Genomic DNA, 25,661 nt, shown 5'->3' on the forward strand with positions numbered 1-25,661 from the left:
AATATGTGATAAAATGTTGAGTGCTGTATTGGTGCACAGTATCCAACTCCATCTTTATGAACTAGCCAGACAGACAGAGCACAGAGTGTACAGCTCTTGCCATGAAGCTGCTCTGTAACAGACACAGTCATGTATGAGCGAGTGTCCTGCCAAAGATGGAAAACAAATGAATGAAAACACTAAGTGACCAATCTTTTCTCACAGCCACCCTAAATGCTATCAATAACACCGGGAGGATGGAGTCACGGAGGGGGATGTGTGTGCAAATTGAAATCTGCTCAAGTGGAAAATTGAAGGCCTTTCTCTGCTTCTGTGGGCAGAGAAACCCCCTCTGTCGGGCTTCATTTTGGGCCCATACATACAGAAAACAAACACACCCTCTTCTTCATTTCACTCTTTTATATTAATGTCTCTGCACCAGCTCTGCGCCCAGGGTTGTCTGAGTAGGTAGATTGAGGGGCCTGGCTGAGATTATCGATAATCCAGCAGCACATTTGACAGTAAATCAACTCATCCCTTAAGGTGCTCGGGGACTGGATGAAATATGCTCCTTTCGTCTCCTCTCCTCACTCTCTTTCTTTGTTTCCTTCTCTTTTTGTCACATCCATCCTCCTCTGGCTCCTCTATCATCTGTGTCACTCTCTACAAGAAGCCGCGCTGTTCTCCTGTTCTGACTGAACATAAATACCCTGAGCTTCTTCAACAGCTCCACAACTGTCTTCCGAGATAACAGCCGAAATTAAAATGACTTATTACTGATGTAATAACACTGAGTTCACCAATTGTATTGTTGTGCTAAACACCTGGGCCTACTTCTCCTCCATTATACTACACACTCTGTACTCAATACTCTATACCAAGCCATATATGGCTCTTTCGATGACGCGATATGGCTCGCAGAGAATTTTGAGCTGAATTTTTTAATCATTATTAACAAGTAATAAATAATTATACTGTGTTATTTTAAAGTAAAACATTTAGCAGCGGATTTTTCATTAGTTCTCCCCTCTCCTTTCCTCAGCTGTCTCTGACTGTAAGTGTGTGCGCCCATCTGTGTGTGTGTGTGTGTGTGTGTGTGTGTGTGTGTGTGCCGCACTAAGCTGGTTCAAGTCCTATTTATCTGAGCGATCTCAATTTGTATGTGTTAACGATAAATCCTCCATGACAGCCAAAGTCAGTCTTGGAGTTCTGCAGGGTTCTGTATTTGGACCAATTCTATTCACCTTATATATGCTTCCTTTGGGCAATATTATAAGGAACCACTCTATAAACTTTCATTGTTATGCGGATGATACCCAATTATATCTATCAATTAAACCAGATGAAACCAATCAATTGGCTAAACTTCATGCATGCCTTAAGGACATAAAAACTTGGATGTCTAGCAACTTTTTGATGTTAAGTCAATGTGTAAAGTACTTGTGTTTTTGACATAACTCCTAAATCAAATGATAATAAGGTCTTATGTCAGCGCCGTCAAAAACTATTACAAAAAATAGTTCCAGAAATGATTCATCCAACAGTTCTGACATTTTCTGAGATGTGTCTGTCTGTATATGAGTGTGTGTGTGTGTGTGTGTGTGTGTGTGTGTGTGTGTGTGTCTGTGTCTGTATCTGTGTGTTGGCGTGTGTGTGTTTGTCTGTGTCTGTTTGTCTGTCTGTGTGTGTGTGTTTGTCTGTGTGTGTGTGTGTGTGTGTGTGTGTGTGTGTGTGTGTGTGTGTGTGTGTGTGTGTGTTTGTGCATGTGTGTATGTGTGTCTGTGTGTCTGTGTGTGTCTGTCTATGTGTGTCTGTGTGTGTGTCTGTTCGTGTGTGTTTGTGTGTGTGCGTATCTGTGCGTGTGTTTCTCTCTGTGTGTCTGCCTATGTGTGTGTCTGTGTTTGTGTGTCTGTATCTGTGTGTGTGTTGGCATGTGCGTGTGTGTCTGTCTATGTGTGTGTTTGTTTGTGTGTCTGTCTATGCATGTGTGTCTGTCTATATCTGTGTGTAACCCAATGTGTGTGTATTCTTGAGTGGAACACAACCTCTTCACGCTGATGTGAAAAAACTAAATCTAAATTAAAGCATTCTTCTTACTTGCTGATATATTATATATATTTTTTTAATGTAGTGTTGGATTGTCCCTTTTGTGGGAAATGACCACGAGGATGTGCTGAATGGACATAAATACACACACAGAAGCATTTGATGTGGTTACTGTACATCCCCTGCTACATGCTGGCTGATAAAAGAGAGCATAAATCATATGAAATGTGACTTTAGATATGAAGGAGATGGGGGGCATGGCAGGGAGGTGGATATAGGAACGGCGGGTGTAGCTGACAATTTGACAAGTCACTTTCAGGTCCCTACCACCTCGGAAACAATAATAGCAAAAAGGCCTTTCAACATGTAAAGTGAGCTTTATCAGCATGCTGCAGACGCAGGCTGCAGGTTAACATGAGAATAAAGCATTAGCAGAGGCTGATAGCAGGCAGAAGGATACACAACACACACTGCACCTCAACACACACACACACACACACACACACACACACACACACACACACACACACACACACACACACACACACACACTGCATATAAAAGTATGTAAATATGTATTTGTTGCTGTTAGACTGAGTGAGAGTTTGAACAACTGAAAGCAATTGAATATGTTTGACAATGGCCAGATGATAGAAATCCATCACTGCATTATCTCCTCGACCAGGCCTCCACGACACACACCATTAAACACACACACAATCTGCTATCAGTGTGTGAGAATGAGCAATGTAACACAATATGCCTTGAAATTACCTTTTTAGATTGCCAGCCAATATGGATCCAGATTGTAATTTCACAACTCACTTACAATCTCCAGAAGACACAATCAAACCGATTTAGTTCCACAAAACACTAAAGCAGTGGATGTCAGGAAAAAACATTTGTATTCTTAGAGCTTAACAAGCTTTTGATATGTTTGGTGAGGAAGTGGGATTTTTAAATGGCTCAGAAAGTTAAATTATTTCACAAATCGGCTTTTCAACCACAAAGATAATGTGTATTTAGTTATAACGTTTATATTCAACTCATTTGCAACTGAAAAAGCCTTTTGAAGGAAACATGATGACACCTGGATTATGTTTCCTGCTAACATAATTAAGAAATTTTAATTAATGTAGCTGCAAATCTCAAAAGTGTTGACAGTGAACGTGTCAGTTAAATGTTTTCTGACAATGTATTTCATCAGTTTTCCGCCAAAATATCTGATATTGAGATACAATATCTGCTCATAGTGACTACATCAAACTTTGGGTACGTTTCGGTACTGGCAGGAGTTGTTCAGGTTAGCAAAACATCATGTGCAGTGACTCATTACACATACGCAGATATTACATGTGATACAAGAGAGTTTGAATTAAAAAGGGTTGAAGGTAACAAACCAAACAAAGATATCCTATAGTGTATATCCATTATGCAGACATACATGGTCACATGGCCGTGAGACGCTCCATGGAACATTTTGCAAGATCAGAGCTTTTAGCAGTGTGTGCTCTTGCCCACAGGATGGCATAATTTCCTTGGGAGAAAACATGAGCTGGAATCCTCTTAATTCAGTCAGGTTGATGGTGCTTTTATACATCGATTAATAAGACAAAGACAAGCTTTAACTTGGAGGGGAGCGATGTGTGTGTAGGCAGTGGTGTGCTGTTTTAGGGAAACATTAGGCTGGAAATGTGCATGTGTGTTAATATACTATCATTTGTTTCATCTTTATAATGGATTGGACTTTGAGACAATCAACCATGGCATCTTCCAACTACCCGCCAGAATGGAGGGCCACACGGCTTCAAAGCATGGAGGAGTGACCCCCCCCCCTCCACCACAACAAACTCAGGACTCAGGCTAACCAAGCAACCCTAACCCTAACCCTCTAACCCCCTAGCAGCTATAGAGACAGTTAGACACTAGCTGGTGGACATTGTGCACATTTAGCAGCTATAGAGACACTTAGACACTAGCTCAGGGGTCGGGAACCTTTTTGGCTGGGAGAGCCATAAAAGCGGAATATTGTTTTATGTATTTTCTTGAGAGCCATATATTTAATACATTTGAATGCAACTTTATGCGTGCATTTTTTTAAGAATAACACGTCTCCGAGTACTAATAGCGGTATCAGTGTTTCATTGAACAGGTGCTCTTTTATTAAATAAACTAAACGCGTACGTTATTTATCTAATGTATGTGCACGTTTCAGTGTTTACTGCACGGGTGTCAAACTCAAGACAATTATATCCGGCCCGGGGGGAAAAATTATATGTCTGTCATAACTGGCCCGCCGGTTTTGGTAATTAAATCAATCCATGGCACAACCACGGGAAAAGACATTTGAGGAAGTATCTAAGTGTGTGAATGAAATTAAAGTTTTTGGAAAGCAAAGGGAAAGACACCACAGATCTCTGGGACGAAAGTGACGATGTGAGCTGGCCTTTTTGTGCGACATAACAACGCATCTCACTGTTAAACCTCCAGCTTCAAGACGGTGTGATCACGGACATGTATGATGCAGTGAGAGCTTTCTAAGCCAAGCTACATGTGGGAGACTCGGATGCAGCAAGAAAACTTTCCAAACACTGAAAAACCATCTCCACCGCTGTGTTCCCGACCGCATTCTGCTGATAAACTGAGCGCATTTGCCGACTTTGCTGCTCAGAAACTGCTCAACAATCCGTTTGCAGTTGACTTAAATATGTTCCATACCTTTTTGCACTTTATCCAGTATGTGTATCCTGTTCAATAAATGTGGACCGTGTTTGGCCCTCTCTGTGATTGAGTTTGACACCCCCAGTCTACTGCTTGCTTTGTGCAGTTTCTCCTCTGCTCGGTTTCGCAAAGGGCGGGGCTCCGCCCCCTACGCACATACGTGTGAACACACCTTAACCTACAGCCAGAGACAGAGTGGAGGAAAGGAGAGGGGAGAACTAAAAACAAATCCGCTGTTAAATGTTGTACTCTAGAATGACACAATATACTTATTTATTACTTGTTAATCATGTTAAAAAATGTCAGCTCAAAATTGTCTGCGAGCCATATTGCATTATCGAAAGAGCCATAGGTTCCCGACCCCTGCACTAGCTGGTGGACATTGTGGACATTTAGCAGCTATAGAGACAGTTAGACACTAGCTGGTGGACATTGTGGACATTTACCAGCTATAGAGACAGTTAGACACTAGCTGGTGGACATAGTGGACATTTACCAGCTATAGAGACAGTTAGACACTAGCTGGTGGACAAAGTGGACATTTAGCAGCTATAGAGACAGTTAGACACTAGCTGGTGGACATAGTGGACATTTAGCAGCTATAGAGACCGTTAGACACTAGCTGGTGGACATAGTGGACATTTAGCAGCTATAGAGACAGTTAGACACTAGCTGGTGGACATAGTGGATATTTAGCAGCTATAGAGACAGTTAGACACTAGCTGGTGGACATAGTGGACATTTACCAGCTATAGAGACAGTTAGACACTAGCTGGTGGACATAGTGGACATTTAGCAGCTATAGAGACAGTTAGACACTAGCTGGTGGACATAGTGGACATTTAGCCAGCTATAGAGACAGTTAGACACTAGCTGGTGGACATAGTGGACATTTAGCAGCTATAGAGACCGTTAGACACTAGCTGATGGACATAGTGGACATTTACCAGCTATAGAGACAGTTAGACACTAGCTGGTGGACATAGTGGACATTTACCAGCTATAGAGACAGTTAGACACTAGCTGGTGGACATAGTGGACATTTAGCAGCTATAGAGACAGTAAGACACTAGTAGCAAAAGAGACAGACTTATTTCTCAGAAGAGACAAAGCAGAGCTGAAAGAGAGTATTGGACTATTGCAGATCAAGCAGACAGAAACATAACTTCAATAGGATGGCAAAGTTGTTCTGTTTCTGTTTGATGTCTAAATATGTTTGCTAACACTTTCACCACAAGAACTTTGTAATACCGTATCAGGGTTGTGTTTCCAGCTCATGCTACTTCTCCAAATGGAAAAAAATGAGACATCAATTAATGCAGCTTCAAGTAAAACTACAGATTACAGACTACAGTATTATCAGTCAAAAGTAAAATACGTCATTATGCAGTGACTGCAGGGGAATGTTAGTGTTATAACCAGTAGTGGAAGAAATAATTAGTAGGCTATTCAGATCCTTAAAGTTACTACTAGAAGCTTTCTTTTTGTGCTGATTTCGACAAAAGCACCAGAGTCTTTTTCGAAAACCTCCCGTTTTACTGCATCAGTGTCTGACAGTCTGCCCTGCGTTTACTGCTGTAAAAGATTAAGGTTATTGCTCATTTGAACTACTTTATACAGTTGTTGTCAAGTTTAATCTACAGCAATGCATCATATTCTATAAAATCATCATACATGTCTGTCCAGTGAGAACCATGTGTCTATAAAAAGTCAACTTTATTGAGCTCTGAAATACAGCCCTGTTTTTAGCTTTGTGACGATGCATTTTCCAGCTGATCCAATAGATTATTTTACTTTAAGAAGTAGGATAATTTTCTAATCGCACAAAGTACCACTTTTTTATAATTACAATTTATCAGACAATTTCTAATTCAAAATCACCAAATTTGGAGAAACATGGTTTTTAGTGGACAGGAAGGGTTTGAAAAATTGTAATTTGAAAATGTACTGATATGACACTTGTTTTCAGTTTGTCTCTGTATAGCTGTCTCTATCAAACAAACTATGAATAATATTGCTTTGTATGTAACATTTTAAACTTAAATATTTGTAATCCGTTGTTGTAAAACATATAACAAGTTACAATTGCTGTAAAATAAATATAGTGGAGTAAAAAGCACAATATTTTCCTCTGTATGTATAGTAGAAGTAGGGAAACCTTTTTTTAAATGTACTGGAAGATAAATCAGACAGAATAATACTAATGAGTAGTACAAATGCTTTACAATATTTCATTACAGTAACAAAGTTACTCCTGGAGGACACTGAGAACAGCAGGCAGTGCTGTTTGCTCATCCGTCCGTCTCTGAACTCCTCCTTCACGGTTCTTTTTGTTACAGTAATACAGGCACAGCCAGGAGGTTCATACGAGTGGTTGATGGAGGTGTAATGACAATGACAATTATAGCAATTATGTGTTATTGTAGGCCATTATGTATTTTGTAGGTTTTGAGATGTAGGCTTTCTCTGTAATTGCTGGCTTATGAAAGACATAATAATCATAGGCCAGCCAGCCACAGGGGCTACCAATGGCGACCAGTACCTGGTGCCATGGTAACAAAACATTTATCTATAATGCCGCTCTGTGGATGGCGAGGACAAGAGCATTGGCAGCAGGCAAATTAGCCCTAATGGCAGGGAGTGGAGGATGGGAGGGTGCTGGACAGCAGACAGAGGGAGAGCTGGTGGGTACTGCAGATGTGTGGCTGGGTGGGCAGAAGGTATGATCACAATCTTTCAGACTGTGTGCATGAATAAATAACTGTCTATGTGTGTATTACTTTGTTCTGGGGAGATTTAGAAGCTTTGATAAAAGGGCTTTAAAATAACTAACCAGAATGATATGAATCACTCCACACTGATTTCAACTGATCTTCTTCTCAGAGTCCGATGTCCATCCAAGATCCTTTTCTAAATTCTGCTTAGAAATCATATATATACTGTATACAATTTTTGTAAGCTTAGATCTTGCCAGATAATCAGAATTATCAGCGTTAACAGTAACATTGATGTAAATTGCCCATGGTGACCGTGCTAGTAGCTGATTACAGCAAAGTGCAACATGGCTCAGATTTGAGTAAAAGCACAGCAAAGCAAAAATAAATATTTTGACAAAAACTGAAATCATTAAAGTATGTTGTCAAAAATCAGAACATAAAGTATGTTATTACATGTTATTCACTTGGTAAAGGTTAAAGGTATGATATGTGTAATGTGTAAACAGACTGTAACGTCAAGTAGAAACTGAGACATGACCTAAATTTCTCGGGGCGTAAAGTGGGTGGGCCGATGTATATATATATATATATTTAAAAAAGAATATATGTGTAGTATTCATAAATGAGAGCCTCCATTATTAAAATAACTAGTGCTATGTATGATGCTACATTATCTAAGTAGCAAACATTTATTTATTAAAAAATGATGGATGCATATGTGACATATGCTGCAGCACTGTTTTCATAACCCTGTGCTGCTTGATTTTCAGATTACTGAGTTCATAAATCAACAGTGAAACATTGTGACTGAAGTGTTGCATCGGACATTATTAAGGTGTGAAGAAGGCCACATGAAAGTGTGTTTGTGTGTCTCGTTTTGTTATGTGAAACCCCTTTAATCCTTGATATCTGTGTGTGTCATGATGAGGAACTAAAGCTAATGTGCATGCTTGGGTGGGTTTTTCTATGTATTTGGACATGTGTTGTTTATGCATAAGTGTGTGTGAGGGGTATGTGGGGATCGCAAACCTGCCCAGCATGGCACAGAGCAGGAAGTAGGCCAGAGGGGGATTAAATGGCTGGAGCGCCACTTCCTTTCTCTCCCTTCAGCTCATATGATGCTGTGTACTCTGTGTGTGTGTGTGTGTGTGTGTGTGTGTGTGTGTGTGTGTCATCAACCAGTGACAGAGAAAGCCAGTACCCTGGCTCCAGTCAAGTGCTATGATGACATTATCAGCTTGAGAAAACAACATGTGTGTGTGTGTGTGTGTGTGTGTGTGTGTGTGTGTGTGTGTGTGTGTGTGTGTGTGTGTGTGTGTGTGTGTGTGTGTGTGTGTGTGTGTGTGTGAACTCAATGGGTCAACTCTTACACTCTGAAAATGGTATAAGCAAAGAAACTAAAGATACCTAAAAAGTAACTTCCATGATAGAAGAGGTTAAAGGTCATTGGAAAGAGAGGAAGAGTCAGTTTTGATGATGATAAGCATGTTGGTGTCAATGACAAAAAAACGAGAGCATTGTGACAAAGACATGTCCTTTTCACTGTATTTTGATTTCTGTTTTCTAAGCAAGATGTTAAGTCTTTTTTGGGAGAAACTAATCTTTGGTATATATAATGCAATACATAGAAATAGCTGTGAGTTTTTTTAACCTGCGCTTTCGACAAAGAGGAAGCGATTACTATGACCTGCTGTGTTCTAAATGCTTATGCTTTTATTCATTTTTAATTTATTTTGTGATTTGAATGTATACTAATAAAAACATAAAGGGAGATTCATATGGAGATGTTCCTCATTCACAGGAACATTTAAGTGTACTCTCTTTAGAGACATGATTAATGAGGGAAGAATGAGGAAAATCCAAGAATGGATTTGAACTTGAAGGGATTCAGCTTCCATGGTATTTAAAAATAAACAACTAACATCCAAGCATGACATTGAAAAACAAGGTTTCAACACCTTGAGCTACGGAGGAACTACAGGATGGGTATGGAATATAGACTTTGACTATGGTTTAAGAAACTATTTAAAAAGATCCATTGTTGCCTCTTTGTTCTGGTCTTAGTCTTTATACTGACTTATTACAACCAAACCAAGAGGTAAACACAAATCACAAATGTGATGTGGTTTTAAGGTCTGCATCAGATTACAAATGATGGCAATGACACCAGACTGAAGCAACTGCTTCAACAGTGCTAACAAATAAATAGTGCGTATGCCCACAGAGATCTGCTCTACAACCTTAAAAATGGGCCAGTCTTCTATCTATATTTTTTAACGTGAGGTGCGTGCTTCCTTCTTACACAGGGTCATGAAGTGTCTAGATATTTTTTAATCAAACTACCGATATACAGGAAATTCCACTTCCGGGTCTTAAGTACCAGCTGGCGGTTGCTTAGTAACTTTAGCCTTAGATAGCCGACTAGTCTGTAGATGTTACCTTTTATATATATATATATATATATATATATATATATATATATATATATATATATATATATATACACACTTTAATCAGTATCCATTATGTTTTCAGTGTGAGATTAAACAAATAGACTAAATAGACCTACTCTATTGTTCTGTCTAAAATACAGACACTTGCTTATTGGCACTCTTTAGTGCATTTCAACTGCTACAACAGGAGGAAATAACTGGCGGAGGCTTTTAGCCACTTCTATCTCATTGTTTCATTTCTGTGGCATGTACATTTCTTGTATGGTTGAATGCCACTGCTCTCATCATTATGTCCGCAGGGTCCTAAATGTTACCCAGTGCAATATTGTGTTAACTCTCCTGTTGTGTTTGGGTGTAATGTGCCCCGTTTCAAGATCAAATGTTTCGTAAATATTATTCAGTTTTTCTTTTATTGGAACAAGGCTTCAAAAAATGCAATATCAACATTGATAAAACAATGGCTATCATTTTGAAAAAGAAAAAAGATTTCATCTGTGGTGTTCCGTGCCAAAGCTGACCCGGCAGAGAATATTTACAGAGTGTGGAACATAGGTCCCTGTGAACTTAGGACCCTGTGAATATAGGACCCTGTGAACATAGGACCCTGGGAAGATAGGACCCTGGGAAGATAGGACCCTGAGAACATAGGACCCTGGGAACATAAGACCCTGAGAACATAGGACCCCGTGAACATAGAACCCTGGGAACATAGGACCTTTGGAACTTAGGACCCTGGGAACATAGGTCCCAGTGAACATAGGACCCTGTGAATAAATGGTCATGTTCCATATGTTCCATACAAATCTAAGACACATAGGATCCAGGGACAAGGAATGACCCCAAACAAGGCCTGAATCAAACTACTATACAGTACCTGTCAAGTATTAAACAGTTGACAGGCAAAGGTAGGTCTTAAAGATGGAATGGACAAATATACATGAGCTGTTTAGCAAGTAATGATAATGCTAGCACCACATTTCACTTCAACAAACAGTAATCAATAAATCAGATACTTTACCTCCTTGAGACAGCCCATGAAGTTGTTGCTGACTGGAGATCCAGGAAGATCTGCGGTGCTGGGACTTCCACCCACATAAAAAAAGTCATCAGAGCCCAACATGGTGTAGTCTTCCTGGGTGTAACCTGTGGTGGTCAGAATCCCATCCACGGATATTGTCACCTGACAATGAGGATGGAAAAGTGAGTGTGGAAATAAAATGTTTATTTTGGATTTTCAGGATAGAAGGTGGTCAACTGTTTTACAACTCACTCAGATTGATGTGAATTAAAAATCTCAGACTTGGTGATGAATGTGTGTTGTGTATCAGACAGGACATATATAAAGAAAATCTGACAGCCAATCATTTTCTTTATTTTTGATACAAGTTAGTAGATGCTATGTTTGGAGATCAAACTATTGATAGGTATGAGGTCTTAGTACAATGTCAAAAGAAAGATGTAAACTGGATGAATTTAGTTCTAGATTCTGATAAACATGCATTGATTTTCATCTTCATGTGGCACTCATAATACACAAACCACGTGGGGCTTATTGTTTTATTTGATATTCTTTTGTGTCTAAATATGTGAAGGAGGAAAGCAACTAATAAAGATAACAGAAGTAACATGCAGGAGTAGATAAAAACACTCACAAACCAACAGAGAGGAGGGAAGAGTTAGAGTCACAACAGAATACATTTAATGCAAACATGCAGCGACACACAGAATGGCAGAGTACACACCCACACTGCAGGACAAGTCTGAGGAAAAGTCATGTAGTAAAAACCTACCATCTTTGACAACATTTTTTATTAGAAGTGAAAGTCTCACCTGCAGAGGTGAAGAGTGTTTTATTTTATTTTTGTACTGTATATTTAGGGACTACTACTTTACTTGAGTCTTTAATTGAATGCATATACTTATTCATTGCTACATTTAGTTGACCGGTTATTTAACAGATTCAGATTAAACTACTCTAGTACTCTACATACCTACATACAGTATTAAACATTTGCTCAATCTCAACTAATCTCAACATCAAAATGTTTCTTATATGTTATTACAACGGTAATAATAATCCACTAGTGCTTTATATACCGTATATAAAAAATGCAAAATGCTTGTGCTGTTAGTGGACAGGGCTCGAAATATCACATGCTCATCCACGGTAGTGCATGTACAATTTGAGCTGTGCAAGCACAGGTGCATGTGACCCAGGGCTGCCAACTGATTGACCGTATTGATACTTTTCACACACTCTTACATGACACATCCATTTTCTCATGTAATTAAAGACAATTCTATAAATGTAGAACACAGCTCTACTCTACTCAATTCACTTTAAGCTGCATTTCCACTGCAGATAGTATGTGACGATTCTCTGACCAATCAGTGGTCTGAAGTGTTTTAACTCCACTTGTTATATCGCTCAGCTCACTTGAAACCAGGTGGTACTAAAAAAGTGTAGTGTTCCAGTGTGGATTCTGTCTTTCTCTTTGTTGGTTGTAATACCCTTCCGACACTTTCCACAATATCATCACCGAAACACATTAACAGGAAAATCTGTAATGAAGCAGATTTAGTAAAACCCTAGAGAAGCAAAAGGTGACTAAAGAAAAGGAAGAGATTAATAAGGAAGGAAGAAAAGCAACATGAGTGGATTAACCAGGTGAATGACAAGAAAACTAAAGCAAACATGAAAGCTAATAAAGAAAGGCCCATTATTTTTTGGATAATGTATCTTGATCTACTCAAGTCGGAAGAGAGGAAGAGGAAAAGTACACAGCAAACCAAAAATGACAATAACAATGGTATCTACCATAAAATGGAGTGTGTTTACCATAGCACGTCCAATGCCTGTTTGCTTTGCAGAACAGTGGGGTAGATAAGAAACGAAATGATACAATTGAACAGTGGCTTTGTTAGTACGTTAAAGTAAATCAAATTAAAACCAAATGATAAAAAGTACACACGTTAGTAAAGCAATGGTTCATTTCATGCATCACTAGTTACTTACAGAGAATGGTAGAGGTTAATAGGTGGAAACAGGAGGCAACGTTAAAAGGATTGGAAAATAAATCAGAGCAGATTTGGCATTTGTTTCCAAAAAAGCATCCAAAGGTAGAGATGTTTGTGATGCTGTCTTACCAAGGTTCTAATATGTGTGGGGTCTTTCTCAAAAGCACTTTAAAAGGGTATGTATTGTTGTCGAGAGGTCCCAGGCCAATCACGGCCTATTCGTATTTGTACCGGGTAAAATTAACTTTTACTTTAATGTGTTCACTACGACAGCTGGGCAATAAAGTGCATTTTACACATATACGAGTGAAAATAAGAGTAAATAAATGTGAAAAATGATTTGGGCAACCCGGTGTGGTCTGACATCTGGATTGACTAAATCTATTTTGGCCAATCTATTGGAAGCGAGCAGCTTCTCGTTTTTATCCCAGCTGTAACGCAGCTCTTGGAATAACTTGTCAGGCCAAAATGACACTTTTCTGTGAGGTTTGTGTGTTAACAGGGAAGAAACACCCTGAACAATCACAGGTGTTTTTGTTGTTCTTACGGATGAGTGAGAATGAAAGAAAAGGAAGTAAACATTGTAAAACATAAAATGAAAAAGCTAAGATGACAAAGAGTGAGAAAAAAGAAAGAAAATAAATTGGTGCTTAAATTAAACAGCATAATAAATTTTTTTTTGATTTGGCATAAAACGTGATGAGTAAGCCACCAATCTTTGGAGGCTGTTATGTCTGGCTGACAACAATCTACCGGCTCGTTAGCATGTTAAAACTCACCTTCTATACATAATCAATACCATCCATTAAGATAAGGCTTAAGAAGCTTTGCACATCCACCTCTGTGCCTTACCTGCCGGAGGTTGCGGGTCACTTTAACATCATGCCACGAGTTGTCATTGAACTTCCCATTGACTGGCTCCACGATGGCCTCAAAGGCACCGGAGCCCAGGTTGATAACGAGGGAGACAGCGCCATCCTTCAGTGCCAGGTTGACATAGTCAGCTGACTTGCCAGTGTGAAGGATAAGGCCATTGCGCTGCCACGTCTTGAAGGAGAGCGTTATCTCATCGCTGCTGCTCTGGATTGGGTTCTGGGATAGATCGTAGCAGAAGTACTCTGAGCCACGGAAAGTGGCTACATTCTCTTCCCTCGCTGTGGTGAGAAGAAAAAAAGCAGAAATTTGTGGGGAACAGTATGTTTTCAGTCATCAGACAGCATAACAGACATCAGGCCAAAGACATCTACAATATGTTTATTTAATGTACAGCATATCAATAAAAACATATCAATTTAGATTTGAATATTTTCCTCAGCGTCATGTCTTCATTAAATGTAGAAACCAGAACTCTTCAGAAATAGTTTTGGTGAAAGTCGAGTGAGAGCCTCAAACCAAATCTCAAGTCCTTGAGAGCACGTGGCAAATCCATCAATCAAATTTAAATAAATCAAATTTTAGTGGCACAAGCTAAAAAAGTTTGACTTCTGGGTCTAAAATAACCAGGATGTTATCAATCTGGGGGCCATAGAGCAGGTGTACTAGCGTTTCCTTTAACCCCGCCTCCCAACAACTTCACCTGACAACATATTATAACAATCAGGATGAGTCAAAACATGTTGTGCCCATATATGTATAGAGGTTGTGTGCTGTGCCCTTGTAAATAATACCACGTTAAATTTAATTTAAGTTGTGTTAAAGACATTAATAAATCTACGGTACAGGCTTTACAGCCCATGAATGTATTATAAGGTAATAAAAGTGATGAATTACAGCTGTATACAGCTCACAGGATGCCAGCAGAACCTGACATATCAGGTTCTGCTGGCATCCTGTTAGCTGTATGCGACAGACCCATAAGACCTTTGGGTCTGATGCATGTTCATTATGCCTTGAGAAATGAATTGTACTAATAGCTGGATTCAACTTTTTGTAAATTTTACAACTTTTAGGACTGTTTTAAACAAGGTTATTTAAGTGTTCGTATTGCCTGTCCGGTCTGCTCTCAAAACAAGACCTCTCACCAGGCCCCCTCCTGTCTTCTCCATCCCTTGCCAGTTCCAGCTCGTCCATGGTCCCACATCTCGTTGGATTTCGTCACTGGCCTACCACTCTCTGACAGTAACAGTCATACTCTCTGTCGTTGATCGATTTTCCAAGTCTGCTCAATTCATTCCACTTACCAAATTGCCTACTGCCAAAGAAACAGCGGAGATTATGCTCCAACAGGTGTTCCGACTTCATGGTCTACCCTGTGATGTGGTCTCTGACCGTGGTCCACAATTCACCTCTCGCTTTTGGTCTGAGTTTCGCAGGCTGCTGGGGGCCACTGTCAGTCTGTCATCCGGTTTTCACCCCAATCCAATGGTCAGGCAGAAAGAATGAACCAAGAGATTGAGACAGCTCTACGATGCCTCGCTTCCCGCAACCCCTCCTCCTGGTCTAAGCAGCTCTTGTGGATCGAGTATGCCCACAACACCCTTCCCAGCTCTGCCACTGGTCTGTCACCCTTCCAGTGCTCTCGGGGTTACCAGCCACAACTCTTCACAGAGCAGGAACGTGAGGCCAGCGTTCCCTCTGTGCAGGCGTTCGTAGGTCGCTGTCGACGCACATGGAGACAGGCTTGCCTCACACTCCTGCGCTCTTCAGATCGTTACCAACGATCCGCCAACCGACGTCGCATTCCTGCCCCCCTTTATATGCCGGGGCAACGGGTCTGGTTATCTACAAAGGATCTACCCCTCAGAGTGAAATTCAAGAAGTTGGCTCCACGTTTTGTGGGTCCATTCCACGTCTCAAGGGTCATCAATCCTGCTGCTGTCCGTCTTCGTCTACCGCCTTCCATGAGGGTTCACCCCACATTCCATGTAACCAAAGTCAAGCCTGTTGAAGAGAGCCTGTTTCAGCCCTCCCCCAGACCCCCCGCCACCCCCCCGGCTCATCGAAGGGGGACCTGTTTACTCGGTTCGTCGCCTCCTCAAATCCCGGCGACGTGGTAGGGGAGTGCAGTACCTAGTGGACTGGAAGGGTTATGGTCCTGAGGAGCACTCATGGGTTCTGACCCGCCACATTTTGGGGTCGTCCCTCATCAGTGACTTTCACCGGGCTCATCCTGGTCAACCTGGTGGGACGGTAGGAGCCGTCCCTAGAGGGGGGGGTTCTGTCACGCGTTCCACCCACTATTAGTTGGTTTTCACCTTGTCAGTAATTCTCTTATCATTTCAGATCCTGGTTCATCCTCACTGCCTGCAATCAACTTATTCCCCTCACCTGGTTTCCACAGCCCATCTCCTCACCTGCTTCTCATTCCCTCATTAGTTCTCTCAGAGGATATATACCAGTTCTCTCCCACTTGTTCAGTTCTGTTGGTTGCAGCGAACCTTACAGGCCTGCATGATGCCCATGTTTAAAATAAAAAAAGTTTCATATTCTCTTGTATCCATCTTTTTCATATACGATCACATCATCATTTCTGCCACATAGATTGTCTCTGTTGTATTTTTACAATGTTGTGTGTGTGTGTGTGTGTGTATATATACTATTCTGTAAACTCGACATCTACTGCACATCTGTCCGTCCTGTGAGAGGGATGCCTCCTCAGTTGCTTTAGAACATTTTACCCTTTTAATTGTGGGGGTTCTTTTAGGGAGTATTTCCTTGCCTGAGGAAGATTTGATATTGACTAAATATAATTTGATTGTCAAATTTGCTTCAGAGCCTGGCGCTTTGCTGTTTTCTTTCTACATACATGCTATGAATGCTTCATGTTAAACGTATTTTTATATAAAAAGAATAACTAGTTGAGACCAGGTCCTTTTATCAGGCTTAATAATTAAAAAACCAAGGGTCAAAAGTAACTGGGTGGAAATATAAAGGAAAAACAGTTCATGAGGTTAAAAAAGACCATATGATTATTACTCTAATATACTTTTAGGTGAGTAATAATCACTGTATAATTTAAGAACGCTCTGACATATATAACGAGCCACCTTGTCCAGAAAGAGCCTTCAGAAATATTCAACATGTGACAAAGAGGAATGTAGGCGATCGAAGAATTAAAGGACATAGCTATCATCTCTAATCATCAAAGTCCTAAAATTGCCATTTCCTGTCAAATAGCCAGCTTGTGACACAGTGGTTATGCTTGTGATGAGACAGAGAGAAGCCAGGACTTAAACAAGGCATACAGAAGATAAACAGGGAAGTGCTGAAAGAAGAGAGAAAAGGGCCGAACAGAGCTGATGAATGACAGAGAAAAATGATCCAGTCAGGAGTCGTTATCTGTGAGATCATATTCAATTAAATCGTGTCGTTTAAGTTAAAATACTAGACTGTTGACTCAGCCACAACACGGCACAATCTATCAGCCACCAAGACATAAGGAGTGCAGTTTTCAGGCTCCCACCCCACAATTCCTCAAAGGAGACTCACACAATATAGCGCTGACGTGATGAGGGAGAAGACTTTATAATTTAGTGTGTTGTTATGGAGGCTTTGAAAGTGTAATATTAAATTTAATTGATCTCTGCAGGGCTTCAGACCAAAATGGTCGGATATGCAAATATTTTTTACAAGTGTGCAAGTTAAAATTTCACTTGTGCAGTCACCATTCCTGCCTCCAAAGTGTCAAAAGTAAACGTGATGAGCGAGTGAGGTAATGTTGAGATCACGCTAGTCAGAGCCCTATGCTCGTGGTCCTGAATTTATGCACGCTGAGCAGAAACGTGTGGAAGTGTTGATGTTTGGATACTGTTCTGTGCTCTCGTATCACGTGCATAAAACTGGTTTTATGTGCACGGGTTTTGAGACTTATTAAACGTCATCCACGTATACCTAGCAGTGCACAGCGAGTTGTGCATGTGTACAAAGCGACATAGAACTTTTAGCTGTTTAACTGTGTTCCTTAAATAAGTCATTATCATTCAACGTAGCGCCTTGAGATTGCTTTTAGCTTGAAAGGCACTTCATAAATACAATTCATTATTATTATTATTATTATTATTATTATTATTATTATTATTATTATTATTATTATTATTATTATTATTATTATTATTAACATCAGATGCCTGTGATTGTGAACGTGCAGGCAGGGAGAGACCAGGAGAACCCCATCAGAGTTAACCTCTTTCACCTGCCCTGCCTGTTTCTCATTATTACTCACGTTGCAGAGGAGGAAACGTACTTCCTTAAAAGTGTGACATAGGCCAAAGTGAGACACTAGAGTTCTGTGGTGGTCTAAATCTAAAACTGAGTTTGTTTGCCCTTGGTTAATCAGTCGCATAGAAATGTAGATTTTAATCAAAAGCTACGTATCGCAGAAACCAGAGCTCACCGAAACTCCCTTGGGAGAGCTTCCACATTACTTCTAACAACACCCTGACATCTTATCTCACAGTTGGTACGACAATCTGACGTTGCAGTTGGTCCTAGTCAAGAAACACCTCCAAGGATAGGACAATGATCAATTATTAATTAATGTTTTTTTTTTTGCACAGCACTCTTCCAGAGCTTTTCCCATCAGCTCTTTAATACATTATAAACTGGGAAATACACTTTGTTCTCCTTGGTGGGGCAGGTGGGGGTGGGGTGAGTACCAGCTGTATGATCAAACGTACTCTAGCCAAATGTCGCTATTGTGCCTCTTTTTATTCAAGAGAAGATAATGACGTCCTTTTTGGACATAATTGTGGATAATACGTCTGAAGCCTTCAGCCTCTGAATAGGTGTTGGCATTAGTTGAGTGACAACTGGGAGTCGGTGTTACTAGGTTACATGTTATCAACCTCAGTGGTATACTACTGGTTAGAGAACAACACACTGCATCGTCTATGAACATTGCTACAGAAAGTGTTGTCATGTTTTTCATCATATCCATGTTGTGTTATCTCTGTGTGTCTCTTTACATCGTCAATATTTATCAATCATGCTGTATGAGTTTGCTTTCCATTCAGAAAGCTGTTGTTTAAAGTCATTGGTTTTGTGTTTGCCCAACATTGCAGAAAGGAGAACATTTAGCTGGAGGAGTTGGGGTTCATTTGATGGAATCTGAATCCTTTGAAATCTAATAATTAAATCTAATTAGGTTTATCTTTTGCAGGTAACTACATTTCCCAAAACTCTGAGATTCAATCTAAACCATTCACCTTTTGTTATCTGTAACAACAGAATGTTTAGCTGGCTAAAATATTTCTAAAATGTTGTCTGAAGAGATCGAGATTTTTTAGCGTCTGTGGTTGAGTTTGGAGGATGAGTTGTTGAGTGTCACAGCCTGAGGAAAGAAGCTGCTCTGTAGTCTGGAGGTACGACAGTGGATACTTCTGAATCTCTTGCCAGATGGCAGAAGGGTGACCAGACTGTGTTGTAGGGGGTGGTTGTTGTACTTTCATATCCTTTGGGATCTTCTCACCAATGCTCAGTAGATAAATAATGTTCAGGGCAGTTTTATTCAACCGTGGCAGAGCTTTTCTGTCCTGTCTGTGTAAAAGTTAACAAGAGCTTGTCATGGGCCTTCTTAAGTTTTTTTCACCACGATGGAGCTGCATGATGACCATGTCAGGTTTTCTGTGATGCTGATCAGCTCATTGATTTAGCTGACTTTGAACGGGAGGTTGTTTTCTGAACACCACTCTGTAAAATTGTTGGATAACTCTTTCTAAAGTCTTATCGTTGTTTGCAATCCGGCCTTTGATGTCTGTGTCATCTGCAAACTGCAGGCATCCAAGATTCAAGATTAAAATATTCCAAAGCTTTATTATCATATGCAAAACACAGCACATATAAAATAGAATAAGATAAAACTGACTGTAAAATTGAATACTGTACAGTTGAATAAATAGTGTATACTGTTGAATAAATAGTGTATACTGTATATATATATATATATACATATATATATATATATATATATATATATATATATATATATATATATATATATATAAGTATGTAGTTATGTGGAATAAACAGATGTAAGTAGTGTAAGCATATGCAAGTAGTGAGCTCAGGAGTTCAACAGTCTTATGGCCTGTGGGATAAAGCTGTCCCTGAGTCCAGTGGTCTTGGCCTGGATGCTGTGGTACCAGGTGATGGGGTCTTTTATGATCCTGTGAGCCTTCTTCCTACACTTCTGGGTGTAGAGGTCCTCCAACTGCATCTCTAACTAGGCTCCCCGAAGGTAAGAGAGCATTCCTGCCTTTCTCTTTCTGCAAGGAAAACGTTGCTTCATCTGTGTGCAAGATAAACCCTACTAGTTCATCTTTGAGGAAGTGTATCTGCTGGCTGGAATAAGAACACTTCAGATGGCAAACACATGCAAAAGAAAAACTGAGGAAGTCAGAATTTTACCAGACAAACAAATTAATATTGGCAGGTTTAAAATGACTCTGATAAGCTCTGTCAGCACCTGAAACCAAACATACAGTATGTGACTATAATACTGTTGTTTTATATGATAGGTGGCAATATACAGACACACAAGAACAACAGCCACCCAGAAAGACAGCAATTGCCATTTTGCTGAATTATTCAAAGGTAATGAATTAAGAATGAAAATAACTTCTTTATGACTGAAATGAGGATGAAGTGAGGAGATTGTTATCAGCCGATAATGGTTTTAATAGCATCCATAAGCCGTTGCATTCGGAGCCTGCGTTTGATGAATGAGCTTGGATAAATCCGGCAAGGGTTCATCCATAAAAATGTCAGAAGGAGAAGTGGCATCAGGAAAAGTTATTGCCACAGTAAATCTCTCTTATATTTGGAAGGGAAGGAGAAGCTGAATGTTCCCAGTGGCAAAGAAAGAAACATGTTCCTTTTTCAGCAGAATCTGCTACAAATTATTAAATCATCTGATCTCCATGTAGAATTATGTCTGGTTTTGGTCCATCAGTTCCTAGAACATTCCAAGAAGGTTTTTACACAGTTCTTGTCAGAGCGACATAACTAGAACAGTAAATGTTGGCTGTAAAGTTTAATATTTTGTAATGTGAGATTTAAATAAATGTATAGTTGATATTCCCAAAAACATTTGATCAATGTCTTGTCATTTTATCGGCAGACTACTTCATAGTTAGCTAACATTACGTTTGTGCTATTTCAAATACTCACTTTACATCGGATATTAGCATGAAGGTAATTTCAGATGTTTCAACTCTGACAAGTTTAAGTGACTGTTACGTCTATGTGTATCATGAATGATTGACCGCTGACAAATGAATAATATGGATAGTTTTGTATAAATCATTAATATTACGACAGGCCTCAGTGGCACCAGGCTAATGGTTGTAGCATGAATATGAATCTGCAGTAAATAAGTCATTGGCTCATACATTACTGAGTGACTTTGTGATTTATGATGTGCAGGATTCTGCCTGGTGGACTAAATATGTGTTTGGAGTGGCCATTTAGTGCCTCTCATGTAACAGATTCACTAAAGTCCGGCTCACAGTTATCAGTCCGATTAACAAGAGGAAGAAGGACAAAGCATCTTTGATCCAAGTTCTGTCCATATGGTGCGTTCAGTATGTGTTTGCGCAGAAGTGAGAACATCAGCCTTCTTGATAGAAACCTCAGCGATGACGGTGGAAGCAGCAGCATTGTGGTTAGAAAATGTAAATTAAAATGACCATTGTGGCTGCAAATATTTTAATTAAGCCGCTTTCATATTGTATTTAAAACATTTATTGGGTGAAGACACAATGACACAAATCTGGGCCAGATAAATAAATCTTACTAATCATTAAACTACTGCTGCTGATCTTAGATGTATTTGTACTATGACAAAGCTTTCTTTCTTTCTTTCTTTCTTTCTCTGTCAAGGTGAGAACTAATCAGAAAATGTCAGTGGTCTGGACATGGAACAGGGATGTTTGAGATAGGAAAATAGGAATTTGTATTGGAAACGTTTTGCGAAATCAAAAATGTATAAATTATGTATGACGTGTCAAAAATACACTAATAAAGATGCACACAACTCCTGGGTGGACCATAGTTTGTCTCCATTAGAGAGATAGCAAGTAATAATCCTGATTATTCACGACAGTGAACAGGAGGAAAGCAGGTTTGTTTGCAGAGCGAGCGCGTTCATTAACTGGGCTGAGAGAGAGAGAGAGAGAGAGAGAGAGAGAGAGAGAGAGAGAGAGAGAGAGAGAGAGAGAGAGAGAGAGAGAGAGAGAGAGAGAGAGAGAGATCAGTAGTGAACATGCTGGAGGGAGGGAGAGAGAGAGAGAGAGAGAGAGAGAGAGAGAGAGAGAGAGAGAGATCAGTAGTGAACATGCTGGAGAGAGAGAGAGAGAGAGAGAGAGAGAGAGAGATCAGTAGTGAACATGCTGGAGGGAGGGAGAGAGAGAGAGAGAGAGAGAGAGAGAGAGAGAAGAGAGAGGAGAGAGAGAGAGAGGAGAGAGAGAGATGCTGAGAGAGAGAGTGAACAGCGTGCCCCGGAGAGAGAGAGAGAGGAGTATCGAGAGAGATAGAGAAATCACAGTAGTGAACATGCTGGAGTGAGGAGAGAGTAGGGGAGAGAGAGGAGAAGAGAGAGAGATCAGTATTGAACATGCTCTCAGGGAGGGAGAGAGAGATATAGAGAGAGAGAGAGAGAGGGAGAGAGAGGAGAGAGAGAGAAGAGAGATAAGTAGTGAACATTTGAACATGCTGGAGGGAGGGAGAGAGATAGTAGATAGAGAGACTCTCTCGCTCTCGAGCTCTCTCTCTCGCTCATTCTTCCCCTTTCTTTCTTTCTTTCTCTCTCCTTCTCCTCTCTCTCTCTCTCTCTCTCTCTCCCTCGCTCCTCTCTCCTTCGTTCCCCTTCTTGGCGTTCTTCGTCTCTCTCCTTTCTCGCTCTCGCGCTCCTACTCTCGCTTCTCTCTTCTCTCTCTCCTCTCTCTCTCGCTCTCCTCTCTCTCTCTCCGTCTTTCCCCCTTCTCGCTACAGGAGAGAGAGAGAGAGAAGCTAGCCGCTAGACTGCGATATATCACGTCTTGAACCGTCTGGAGTGCTAGATAGATATCCTTCTGACCATTCTGTAGGGATTGGCTCTTGCCTAGATCTATCTCCGTATTTACCCTGCGGCGGGAGCGAGCAGAGAATCATTGTTTGAACATTCTTTCGTGTCTATCAGATCCTTCCTTTGACCATTCTTGCCTGGAGAGAAGAGAGAAAGCAATGGTGAACATGCTGGAGGTAGAGAGAGAGATCAGTAGTGAACATGCTGGAGGGAGGGAGAGGGAGAGAGAGATCAGTAGTGAACATGCTGGAGGGAGAGAGAGAGATCAGTGGTGAACATGCTGGAGTGAGAGAGAGAGAGATCAGTAGTGAACATGCTGGAGGGAGAGAGAGAGAAAGCAATGGTGAACATGCAGGAGGGAGGGAGAGAGAGATATATATATATATTATATATATCTAATAGAAGAGAGAGAGAGAGAGAGAGAGCAGTAGTGAAGCATGCGGAGAGGAGGGAGAAGAGAGAGAGAGAGAAGAGAGAGAGAGAGAGAGAAGGGAGAGGAGAGAGAGAGAGAGAGAGAGATATCAGTAGTGAACATGCTGGAGGGAGACGAGAGAGAGAGGGAGAGAGGAGAGAGAGAGAGAGAGAGAGAGAGAGAAAGCAGTGGTGAACATGCTGGAGGGAGAGGGGGGAGAGCGCAGCGTGTTGAATATGAATGTGATTGCTGCATCCCCACTCTCTCTCTCTGAGTAGGGAGTGTAAATTAGAAGTGAGTGAGAGACAAAAGCTAAATGAATTGTAATGTAAAGTATATATAATAATAATAATAATAATAATAATAATGATAATAATAATAATAATAATAATAATTATATTATTATTATTATTATTATTATTTAATTATCAGAAACTGAAATGAATCCAATAAATTGTTAATAATGAACATACTGTAACTGTGTTCATCAGACAACTGTGTAATGAAGTGACACAGATGTAACCACAAACCGCTCGCCTTTCTTACTAAATCTGGTCTTTTACACAATTCCCAATGTAGTGTCTCTACAAACTGTGGAGCTGCGTTGAAGGGACATGTCACTGAACACAGCACCAAGAGGTAGTTATATAAGTGTATATATATATATATATATATATATATATATATATACACTTTGTGTTTAAGTAGATAACATCTAGGAATAAAACAGAGTTTGTCTTCAGGATTGTTGTTTAACTTGCATTGGTGACAAGGCAGAAATATGTACAGAGAGGCCAGCAAATAATGTTGAGAGAAATCCAAGAAGGACAGACGGCAGAGCTGGACCGCTTCCAAACATCAACACATGCCACGTCAAGAGAAAACTGAAGCTAAAGCAGCTTTGCATTGGAGATCAATACAGTCATGTTGCCAGCATTCTGTACACACACATACCAAATAAGTTATTACGCGCCCCAGTGAGTGTATTATGATCTCACACCTACAGCATGATGGCCTCTGGTGCCCAGATGGCAGAAAATTAAAAAAAGGTGCCACAAAGATGTAGAAGATAACTGCAACTGCCAGATTAAGTCCACACACACTCACACACACACACACACACACACACACACACACACACACACACACACACACACACAGATTATAAAATGAAAGTCTGAGAGCATAAAGTGAACCCTGAAAATAAAGCATCATCCTCAGTATCTGATTTTCACTTATGGCTGTGCTACTGTCATGATCGTGATTTTTCTATATCCTGTTTTATTTTGAAGTGTTCACTCCCCCTTGTGTCATGTCTAGTTGTGCTTCCTGTCTTTTGGTTTCCCCCTGTGATTGTTGATTTGTTCCTCCTGTGTCCGTTCACCTTGCCCTTGTGTTTTAGCTTCTCTCCCCAGCTGTGTCTCGTTCCCCTCGTTTAGTGTCTGTGTGTATATATCCCTGTCTTTCCCAGTGTTCCTTGTCAGTTCGTCATCTAAGTGTCACCCTTGTCCTCCCGCGTCATCCCGGTTTATGTTCAAATTTTTACCTTTTGCCTTATTTTGTAATTTCGTAAGCTTTTTGGAATAAAGGTCTCTTTTTGTTAATTTCCTCGTCTGCAGTCATGCATTTGAGTCCTCACCTTTTCCCCGACCGTGACAGCTACTGTGTTTTATGATACAATATTCATTAGATTGTTTACGCGATACAAAGGTTACCTGCTCTCCCATGAGTGATTCTTATTTGTATTGTTTAGTTTAGAATATGTGTTTCTATTTCAGCCTCGATGCTGGTGAGGCTCTTATAGAAGCTCAATCATTACGATGTTGTATCATCTCCCAGTCGTTAGGTTGTAGTGAACATTGCATCTAGGGGCTACTAGCAGAGAAACTCAATGCATAATTATTACATTTCAGCCAATCAGGCAGGTTTCACCCACAGTGTTACTGTATGTGATCTACTGTCTGCTGTGAAGCATCCAGCTCTCAGCTGCTGCATGGAAGACAAGTGGACAGAATATAAAAAGAGTAAATCCTCCCTCTGCACCGAGGAGACTGTAATCTGAGGGAGGCTGGAGGGTGGAGGATAGTTGAAGGAGACAGAACCACAAGGGAAGGGGCTGAAGGGGGGAGTCAGTGAAGATGGTGGGGGGGAGATAACCATCAGTAATTTCAGCTCGTGGCGGATTTCCATTTGTTTGGTGGCTTGGCCAATAATGCGTTGAGATGTCTGCAGCACACACACTGCACAGTGTGGAAATGAAACGTTGGGGAACAGAAACAGAGCGGGCACTAAGGCATCAGCTCTCAGGGAGAAAA

The 25,661-nt window shown here is 40.4% G+C and overlaps 1 protein-coding gene across 6 annotated transcripts in view; it reads right to left on the reverse strand.

Moving 5' to 3' along the window:
- Window positions 1–25,661, reverse strand: part of nrxn3a (neurexin 3a) — a 200,037-nt gene that overhangs the window by 111,129 nt on the left and 63,247 nt on the right. For all 6 annotated transcript variants that reach the window (XR_003834345.1, XM_029459906.1, XM_029459905.1 and 3 more), the window contains exons 6-7: window positions 13,787–14,088; window positions 10,935–11,096 (exon numbers count right to left, since the gene is read on the reverse strand). Coding sequence is in view for 5 of the 6 variants with exons in the window: in XM_029459906.1 (XP_029315766.1) it covers window positions 10,935–11,096; window positions 13,787–14,088 (464 nt within the window). In the remaining variant the exon portion in view is untranslated. The remainder of the gene's footprint in view (window positions 1–10,934; window positions 11,097–13,786; window positions 14,089–25,661) is intronic.

The sequence above is a fragment of the Cottoperca gobio genome, chromosome 22, assembly GCF_900634415.1.
Source record: "Cottoperca gobio chromosome 22, fCotGob3.1, whole genome shotgun sequence".
NCBI classification, from domain to species: Eukaryota; Metazoa; Chordata; class Actinopteri; order Perciformes; family Bovichtidae; genus Cottoperca; species Cottoperca gobio.